We start from the raw sequence: 11257 nt of genomic DNA on the forward strand, positions 1-11257 counted from the left end.
AGAACAAAACAATGTACCTTCACCTAGTCCAGGCAGAATATTCCTTAAAGCCATGGATGGTGGGACTTCCTCTCCTGTATTTTTCGACATGTTATGAGGAGAGATCAGTACTTGGCGAAGGACATTGTGCTTGGCAAAGAAGAGGGGAAGAGAAAAAGAAATTCTCTCCAAAAAATTGATCGACTCAGGGCTTAAACAATGGGCTCAAACAAAAAAACCTGTGAGTATGGCTTAGGACAGGGGAGTGGTTCCTTTGAGGGTTGCCATGACTGGGAACTGACCTGGTGGCACCGAAGAATAACAACAGTACGTGTAATATGTGTGAGGGCTGAAAATATGTTGTAGATAGCCAAGGCATCATTTCTTTTATACAAAATCTATTAAAGCTGTATGCTTGAAAATAAAGGTTTCCTTAGAAAATTCTTTAAGCCCACTTTAACTAGATGAGTCATATTGTTAATATAGTTCAACGATTATTTTCTGAGTTACTTTTCATGCCTTTAACTACATGTTGTTCTTGTTAAATGCTTGTTAGGTGACATCTAGTCGGTTCCAACAGAACAAAATACTGACTAGGCCCGCACCATCTTCACAATTGTTCGGCTTGAGTTCACTGTTGCACCCACTGTGTCAATCAATCTCCTTGAGGGTCTTCCTCTTTTTCATCGACCCTCCACCTTACCAGGCATGTTGTTCACACAAACATGATTTCTCCTGACAAAGACCAAGGCAGTTCATGGTACTTTCAATATTATTCACCAAAGCCATAATTCAAATGCAATACTTAGTTATAATTTATTGTGTAAGATATTAATCGGTGTAAGTTAGTTGCCAAGGGACTATTTGAATTCCACTGCCATCTGAAGAATAATTTAAAAATAAAGTCACTTAAAAACTAAGTTATTTGCCAGGGATAAAGAACTTTAATAACATCTTAATTAATTAAGGAATAATTGTCAATAATTTTTACATTTTTGTGTTAAGTATTTTATGCTATTAAATAAATGTTTGATCATATATTTTGCCTACTTTTATTTAGCTTCTTCTAAAATGAGTATATAGTGTAGCCAAATTGTTAAGCTAAAAAAATAATTTAGTATGGAAGAGTAATATATTTCCATACTAAATTATTTTTTTATATATCAGGAACATTTGAAATTTTAATTGTATCTACTCTTTTCCTCATATTAACTTAAATTTTAACTTATGTGATTTAGAGTATCAGTTTTGTACTTGTAAACATATAATACTATAATACTACCAGATAAATACAATATAAAGTTTCATCCACAGTTTGAGTCCATACCTATGAATCAGAACTTACTTTAAGAACAAAATATTAAAATAGGTGATTCCTTTTAAATAGCAATAATAAAACTATTCTTTAAAGTTGTGACTTTGTGCCAAGGTCTTGTGATTCGATTTTAAGAAAAACAAAACTCTTGTTTGGCAAGTTATACTTTATTCAATTTAAAAGGTAGGAAATAGCTGGTTGATTTGTTTCATTACAGTGTGTTTTTAATGATTAAAATTTTAAATGAAAAGTAAGTATAATCCTAAATAGATGAAGAGACTGGTCTTAGTTCTGGCATCTCAGAGTCACTGTCTCTCCCTGCGTGCTCCTCTAACATACAGGGGCACTGTACTTCAGAGTCGTCGCTTGCTTCTTCCTGTCTTCCTGGAAAGTTCTCCCCATTGAGACCTTCATGACTCGGCCTCTCACTTCAAAAGTATCTTTCCTCACATAGCACGTGGATCACAGCACCCAAACTTGCATCTGCCTACAACCTTCCTTTTCTGCATTATTTTTCCTTGTACTTAAAACTATATTCTACATTTGCAATTAATTTTATTCTTCAAAGCTTGTCTGTAATGCTGGAATATTAGTTCCATGATTAATTTGTTCACTGCTGAAATTACATTGTCTAGCATGCCTAACTTATAGGTGGTGTTTAATGTTTATATTTTGAGAATAAATAAATAAAACTGGATTTAATTCAAATATTCAGAATGAACCAAATTATGATAAAATTAATACACACTACATATTAGGATATGTATGCATACAAATGTATTATACATAATTGATACTTTTAGAAATACAACATTATCAACATTTCTAATATATATTTGCTATCAAATTAGATTATTATTTTCTGGGGAGTATGAAGATTGACACTTCTTTTAAAATAAATTAATTTCAAGAAAATTATCTTTGTTAATTTAAATTCATTTACTAAATCTCTTTAAGTAGTAATAGGTATGTCTTGCTAAACAATCCACAAGATATGTTTTATATTCCCATAAAGTTGACAAAGAAGTAAGGTTATCTCACCACATTTCAAAAATTCTGTTGCTTTTAAGAATTAACTGATAAGACATGTTAAATATGATAACAAACATGAGCTTATGTATATTACCCCAATGAAGAAAAGTATCTGTTTAATAATATGAAAAATGAAACAAAAATATTGTACATTTATAAATACAAAATCTTGATGTCAAAAACTGTTTGAAGTTCAAATTTTTTAAGTTTCTCTAGTGTATGAAGTAATCATTTAAAAAATTTAAGAATCATGATATATTTTATACTCCAGAAAATCATTAATGAACAGTTTAAGTTGGTCACAAGATTCTTTATTTCGTAAACTATACATAAACATTAAAAAAGAAAATGTACTTTTAAGATTACATAAGGTCAACACTGAAGTCTCCGACACTGTGTGTAGGGTTATGAATGTGATTCATTTCTAAATTCGTGTTTAAACTGAATTGATAGGTCAGTCAGAAAAGGTGCATAGTCTTAATCATTAGTCTTAGTTCAAGAAAAGGCTTGAAGCCTTTTCAATATTTAAAAGCTGAACATGCAGCAACTGAAGGTGATTATAATGATGAATTTTTTGAGAGTAGGGGTTGGTTCAATCATTTCAAAGGGAGGATATATTTACATACAATTAAAGGGTAAGTACAAGTTTTCTATTGTAAGATACCCATAACAGGGAGCCATATTTGTAACATCAAATGGAAAGAATTCATCTATTTTTGTCTTTCAATGAATTTTATATTGAGAAACTGGTTGACCCACTTTGAAATAAAAGATACCAATGTATAACTCTTAGCAGGTTTTTTCTATTTTTATTATGAGCACAAATGAAGGGCCTGATATACTTCAAAATGATGGTGTGCCAAAGTGTCTGCACAATTAACATGCTAACTTAAATACAATGATTAAAGTAATTCTTAGTACCTTTAAATATTAAGTGCTAATTTACACAATAATCATAAACATGTCCACATGGAAATTGTGTAACTAAAAGAACAAGAAAAGAAAAACAGAGTCCATTTTCTTCATTCCAGCAGCAGTACCTACAGTGGCAGTGATTTGGTAATTAGGTGTATTTGTTCACACTTAATGTCCTATATCGGCATTTATGCTAAAACCTTCCTATATCTACTTGGCAAGGCACCATACAATACTTTCTCTGAGTTTTGACACAAGTTCAAAATGCCATCATTCTAACAATAATTTAAACTTTTATACTAAACTGGAAAAAAGTGGATTTTTAACAATAAACTGCGGGGCAACTGACAATTTTATTGATATGTGAAAATATGGTTAAATTATGTCTTCCTTCCTCCTTTGAATTCTGCACTCTAAGTAGCTGGCTAGAGAGATGAAGAAATCGGAAAAGGTAAAGAAATTGTGTTGTAAATGTAATAAAATACACATTTGAAAGGACAGATTATGTTTATGAATCGGTTTTTCATGTTTTCCATTTTGTAACATGCCCTTCATATCCACAATAATTTCATGAGAAAGATGATCACCCTTCATGTAAGCACAGCAGAGGCCTCTGTAGTCGTCCCTTTGTGCTACCCTCATTCACCTTTGACTCACTCTAAAATCCTTGAATCCAAGATCACTGGTAAATAACATATACTTAAATTGGAATATCTTCTAGTAATTCAGTATAAGGAATGCATTATTATTTTGCTTGTGGAAGATCTAAAAGTTTTTCTTATGACAATGTCTGTTAGTTACTCTTTATAACTTTCTTTGTCTGGTTAGACTTAATGTGTGTTCTCTTCATTGATAAGTTACATAAAAACTCAAAGTGCATGATTCTTATTTAAACATGAAATCCCATGACTTTAGCTGTAATATTTGAAATTATACAAAATATGTGAGGTTCAGAATCATTGTATTTTTGGGCAACAGTAGGCTATCACTCTGCAAATATTATCAAGGTAGAATTTATAGATCTCAGATTCCATCAATCAAATATATCCTTCATGCTCATCACCATCATCATCATCTCCTTCATCTTCATCATCATCTTCAATTTCATCTTCCTCATTCATAATATCATCTTCCTTATCCTCATTATCAGTCCATTCATGGAAATCTCCACTTGCAAAATCCCCGGAGATCTCAAAATCGTTAGCTAAAAAAAGGTAAACATTATCTTTATTGATTTTGTGAGATAGTTACTGATAGAAATGTCTGATTAAATTAATAAATATTTAAAATACGCTTCTTAGATTTCTTACCAAATATAAGGACTAATCACTTCTCATTAGAATATTATTATAAGTTAAATCTCTATTATTTGTCAAAATGTCATACACTTATAAGAAGAATTATCATTGATATATGATATATAAGATTCCCTTTCCACTTCTATTTAGCTCAGCACAAATTTTATAAAAACCTATATTAGACTTTGAATCATATCAATAATTTAAAATATTACTACTAGTGTTGTGTGCAGAATAACTGTCTCACAACCATGTCTGCTTCCTGATTTTTGTAGCCTGGCAAAGAGGACTCTGCAGATGTGATTGAGTTAAGAATTGTTAAAGTGGAAGCTTATCCTGCCCATCTAAATGATCCCAAATCTTCCCATGTCGCCTTTAAATTGAAAAATGTTTCTCAGATAGTATCTTAAAGAAACATGACTACGCATTTTCAGAGGTGTGCAATGCACAAGCCTTTAAAGACAGATAAAAGGAGTCAGAGGCCAAAGAGTGTGAATGCCTCTTAAACAACAGGCGAATCCTTTCCAACACACGGTGACTCGAAAGGATGGAGTACAACTACTCTAGCAGGTCTTTCTAGATCCTCTTGATGCAACCTGACATCTCTTTCTCCCTCGTAGAGACCTGTGGGTTTGCACAGATCAATGCTGATTCTGCGGCGCCATGAGGACATCTAGAAGATGCCAAACAAAACGCATTTCAGACACCTGTAATCCTCATAGAAGGAACATGGTCCTGCTTGTAGCTTCAGTTTTACTCAGTGAGACCAACTTTAAACTCGGACACGCAAGAGCTGTAAATAGTAAATCTACATCATTCAAACCTCTACGTTTTGGTACTTATTACATCTATAGAACACTAATGTAGCTACACAATCATCTTACATATACTTCAAAAATCATCAACATTTTCAGTCACAACAATCCATTTGTTTTGTTTTCAACCCAACTCTCAACCCATAATATGTATGTTTATTTTTGCTATTTCTAATACTTTGATCTTCAAATCTTTTTGTAGTTAATTATAACTAATTGAATTGTATTGTAATACACTTCAATGTTTATAAAGCAAAAACAAAATATTGAGTTTGAATGCTGCATTGTGGAAAAATGCCTCCTGAAGCAAAATAAGATTCTACATTTTTTACCTACAAGTACATGTCTGGGTTGTTATATTCCTTTTTAGGCATATACATCAACTGTATGATCACAAAAAATAATTAAGTTTAATCATCTTTCAAAAAAGAGGTCACCTTTTCACATTCAAACATAAGTAAATATGGCCATGCACATGTAAGTGATGGATCTTTCTTTGCACAATTGATTTTTTTTGTTGGAGAGTGAGCCTCCCTATTTCCTGTGACACTCTCTTCAGAGGTATCCAGTTCAAGGCTGTCACATGGAGAGGGCACCCTTGTTAGGTTTAGTCAGTTAGAGTTGAATAGATTAGGAGAGGGGTGGGGAGGACATCTAAATTTCCTTTTCTACTAAAAGGAGGAAAATACATAATTATGCAATTCCATTTGCTATCTGTAATTTTTAATACACTGTAAAAATATGTTTGTTGTCACATTGTGGAGCTCTTCATATAGTATGTCCTCCCTAAATACTTGAACCAAGAAAAGATGATGTAAAATACTGTTTTGTGGTTAGGACTAAATAAGTGAACTCTCTCCTTACCACAGTCTGCAACACCATTTGTTCTAGATCCTGTGACTTCATTTCCATATCTATCAACACACCAGCACTGCCTGACTCTTCCCCGGCATTGTGTTGGTTTATAATATCCATCTTCATCACACAGTGGGATGTACAGTCCTGTGAAACACACATATACCTATATTACATATACACATTATACATTATGCATACACTTCTAAAGGCGCTCTCGTGGTGTCCAGGGTATGCACTGCGTGGTGATCTGCATGGTCCTTAGTTTGAAACCACAGCAGCTCCGTGGGAGAAAGACTGGGATTTCTATGCCAGTAAACAGTTACAACTTCAGAAACTCACAGGGGGTCATTATGAGTCAGCATTGATTCAATCACAGTGAGTTGGATTTTATACACACTACTTACATATATTATATGTGTGTGTACATACATACATACACATACGGGCATATAACTTTATATATATATGTAAGTAACACAACTCTCTTGGTTTACATTAATTGTGCATGAATGCCTCCAAGATAAACACACAAGGAGTGTCCACTATATCCAAAGCTGCAGAGTAGTGATACATGTAGAAAATAACATGTAAGGCCACTGCTGTCATGGAGATTGCCATTATGTGGGTCACTGCTTACATTTCATGAATGATTTTTCTTTGTTAAGCTAATTTCAATTTTTACCATTTCCTACTGTAAAAAGGTAGTGTTTTCAGAGTTATATATAGAATTAAAGTCATTCCAATACCAAGCCCATAATAGATCCTTTATACCACTTATCATGACAGGCCAGATTAATCAGTGTCTAGGCATTGCTCAATGTAATTCCACTTCCCTCAATTTAAATTCATATATTCTAAGGAAGCAGTTCTCATCGTGTGGGTCATGACCGCTTTGGGGGTCAAACGACCCTTTCATAGGGGTCACCCAATTCATAACAGTAGCAAATTACAGATATGAAGTAGTAACAAAAGTAATTTTCTGGTTGGGGGGGTCATCACAACATGAGGAACTATATTAAAGGGTTGCGGCATTAGGGAGGTTGAAAACCACTGTTCTAAGGTCTTCAGATGTTAAGCTACCCATTTTCTCTAAATTCACTATTATTTCATGTTTTTAAACATCTTTTATCTCAAAGATAAATCTCTCCCCTTCTCTTCTTCTTTGACTTGACTACCAGTTAAAAACATCTTTTTAAGCAAGACGTTTTCTGATTTATTTTTTCAAATATATATGTGTGTTGCACACACACACACACACACACACACACACACACACGGGTAAGTAAAATGTATTGCTACTAGGGTTCCAGTTCATATACTCACAGAGTTATTTAAATATGAATGAACACTAGAAAAATTTTATTTGTTCAAGTCAACCTTTCACAACTACATTGTGGTATCCTCTAATTTATAAATAGTTATTGATTGTTGTCTAGTATTGATTGTTGTATAATCAAGCTGTCTTAAACCCTACAGTAACAGGAATGAAGAATAGTTTTTCCTATTTATAACTAACTACAGTTACAAAAATTACATGTTTCAAAATATTTACTATTAAATGGCATGCCATGTGGTTAATCTGACCATATGATATACTTTATTCTAGTGTAGATTGAAAGTTCAAGAGACAGCTATTCAAAAATATGCTCCACCTGCAGGCATTATCTAGGACTGAACCGACAAATTAGAACATATGTTACCCTACTTCCGTATAACAACTGATCTATTTCAAGATATACATCATTACGTTTGCCTTCTCAAATGAGAAAAAAATTAGCTACTTAATACTCTATATTAATGATTTTATTTATTTAATTAAATAATAAAGTGTTCTGAAGCCAGCATTGTATTTCTGTGTGTAACTACAAATAATCAAAAGCTGGATTTAATGAATTTTTTCACTGATACACCTGGATGAGGTCAAAACTATATTTTCTGACAAATTTCTAGTCTTTCCTATTGCAAAAGACAGAACTGTGAAGGGTGGCAACAAAGAAACCCATGCCTGGATGCATTATTTCCCTTTTGAGCTATAATTCTCCATGCTTCTTATATCATAGTTGAGAAAACATACACATACAAGCTTTAATAAATAGCAATTGTTATACCAAAAAGTGCTTGATTATAAACCAGACTTTTTTTTACAGTAGGACTAAACTAAGAATGTTTAGGTAATATGAAAGCTATCATCTAAACAGACACTATTGTAGTTACAAAGAGAATGTCAAAATATAATAAGATTCAGCAACTTTACCAAATTGTCACTAAATACATAAAGACATCAATGAATACGAAAATCCTTGTATATATAGAATTGTAGATTAGATTGTGAAAACTAATGAAATTAAAGTCCACTGTTTAGCTAATGATTTCATAGTAAATTATTTCTTAGTTTTGATAAATATAATGTGGTGATTATTTGGAAGATGATAAAATGACAAAGTTTGGAGAAGGTGGAGGAAGGTATATGGAAATGTTATTTACATAATCTGTTGTTAACTTGAGACTGAGGGGTGAAGGGGTGGAGTTTAGCGTGGCAATCAGGTCTCAGCTTGATGACCTCATTTGGAGGCTCCAAGGAGATAAAGAACTTGTTGGAGGTGGGACACACACTCCATCCCTGTGAGACATCCTGGTTGACAAGACACATGGAGCTACCCTGTTGGAGCCAGAGCCCTGGAGCAGAACGAGCCATGTAGAGACCCCTGCCAGCACTGAGATGCTTCAATCGCCACTGGATCCACAAGACTTTCCACCCACTGGCCTGTGATCTTCCTGCATTTGGCATTATTGCATGGTTGCATGATTCTAAAGAGGAATTTCTGGACTAGTATTGGACATATGGGCTTATATTGTATTTATTGACTTAATCTGGACTGGGCTGGGATGTTTTCTTTATGTACAATTACTCTGAATATAAAACTGTTTCCTATACACATATTTATGAATTTTTTTCTCTAATCCACCCAGACTAACACAGTTACAGTATGTACTAATATTGCAGCTTTTCTATGGTGAATAAATTATTTGAAATATAAAAAGTACACAAGTTGTATATTAACAATTAACAAGAAGACAACATATTGTGTAATAATTGAGTAACTGTTGATAGTAAAATTTCCTAATATGTCAAATATTTAGGTGAAATGTAGAATATTCATCTAATTCTCTGCCTAACTACCAAACAACCAAAGCTACTGTCGTCCAATCAATTACAACACATGCAAGCCTGGAAGACATTGCAGAATTGTCCCAAAAAGTTTCCCAGATTGTAAATATTTATGGAAAAACAAAGTCTAATCAATTAGTTCAAAGTGCCCACTTTTCAGTTAGCCATGGAATGCTTAAACCACTTTGTCATCAGACTTATTTTTTTACTTAAATCAACACCAAACCTTTGAGTCAGTACTCAATAGAACTACCACATAAAGTTTACAAGACTGTAAATCTTTCCTCCACAGAGCAGGTGTTGTTTTGAAACTCTAATCTTTTGGTAGGCTTCCAATGCCTAACCTAGTATACCAGCAATGCATCATTTTTGACACTATCTTTGTTGCGGTTGTAGGCGGTCATGTATGATAGTCTGATTAATAGAAATCCTATGCACATAGAAGGGAACACTACCAAGTCTTGAGCCATTCTCACCTGTGCTGCTATGTGTGAGTCTACGTAGTAGGCATTTTACTGAGAGTCTTTCTTTTTTCAGCGGACTGTTTACTTTTCCCCACCTTTTAATCGTATATCAATAACTTTATTTACTAGCCTAAATATATTATACATTGTTTTATTAAATGTCTTTTAGACAATCATTTAAAATATATTCACTTTGACATAATTATAATTTTGTACTTTTTCTTCTTTAATTATGATAAAAATGACTAAATTTGGAGATATAAACAACACCCACCCCTTAGGTGGGTTAGTGCCCTGTTCTCCAGGCTACCCATGTTCCCTGCCCCCTCCCGACTTTTTAGTTGGCTACCATATGTATCTCTGGATTTAGCCCCTCCCATACTACCTGGACCTCGTCCCAGGAAGGTATGTATACAGTAGCTTTTCCCTATGCCTCTTTTGCATTTTGAAGCTTACCTCAGTGGACTCATGTTGTATTTGTCCTTTTTGTGTTTCCTCCAGTTTTTCCCATGTGTTCATCACTGCTTTTTAGGGATGTGTAGTACTCCATTGTACGTATGTACCACAGTTTTTTAATCAATTCATCTGTTGACGGAAATTTGTTTCCAACTCCTTACAATTGTGAACCGCTCTGAGATATATTTCCCCAGAGAAAGAGGGACCGGACTTCAACCCAGTGCTTTAAGACATGAATGTAACATACTGCCTTGAAGCAGGGAACCAAAAGAGAGGTCTGAGGGGCCAGCCCCAATCCCAACTATGTGGACAGTCTCCCCTCTCCGAGAAGCATTCACTTCAGAGGGATAGCTCAGGGAGAGGGATAAGCCTGATCAGAGAATACAGGAGCAAATCAAGGGGGAGGAAGAGAGAGTGGAGCACAACCTGGCCTACCAAGCCCTGAGGAGGATATCCTCTTCAAAGCAGCCAATGCACAGAAAGGACCATAGGACCAGCCCTACCATGAGACATGACGTCCCTCACTGACCCATAGCGCTGTGGGGAACAACACTGGAGACAGTGCGGGAATTGTGCCTAGGCAAAACACTAAAGATCTGCAACAGAACAGCAAGGGGAACAGAGCAATGAAATCCCCTGGGAATACCAAAAATTGACTGGGGCCAGGGTGTGGCACCCCATCAGACTCAACCAGAAAAAACTTGTAAAGATCAACAAACAGACCTTGAACTATTTATAGGCTTTTCTTTTTGTTGTTGTTGTTGTTTTTTCTTTTGTTGCTTTGTTTTGTTCTGTCTTGTTTTTGTGCATATTATTATCTCTGCATAAGATAAGATAGGTGGGACAAACAATCCGGGGGAGAAAACAACAGGACTGACAGTTTTGGGGGGACATGGGAGAGTGGGAGGAGGGGAAAAGAAGTGGGTGTTAACAAACCCAGGAACAAGAGAACAATA

General features: G+C 34.4%; 1 protein-coding gene across 1 annotated transcript in view; it reads right to left on the bottom strand.

Annotated features, from left to right (window-relative positions):
• Nucleotides 1-1442: 1442 nt before the first annotated feature.
• SPOCK3 (SPARC (osteonectin), cwcv and kazal like domains proteoglycan 3) overlaps nt 1443-11257 on the bottom strand; it is a 253756-nt gene continuing 243941 nt past the window's right edge. Inside the window, exons 9-10 of the mRNA XM_004717292.2 lie at nt 6219-6356; nt 1443-4445 (exon numbers count right to left, since the gene is read on the bottom strand). Coding sequence (XP_004717349.1) covers nt 4279-4445; nt 6219-6356 — 305 coding nt within the window. The 3' untranslated portion in view covers nt 1443-4278. The remainder of the gene's footprint in view (nt 4446-6218; nt 6357-11257) is intronic.

This window comes from Echinops telfairi, unplaced genomic scaffold (genome assembly GCF_000313985.2).
Source record: "Echinops telfairi isolate 266 unplaced genomic scaffold, ASM31398v2 ScPeMD7_5426;HRSCAF=6270, whole genome shotgun sequence".
NCBI lineage: Eukaryota > Metazoa > Chordata > Mammalia > Afrosoricida > Tenrecidae > Echinops > Echinops telfairi.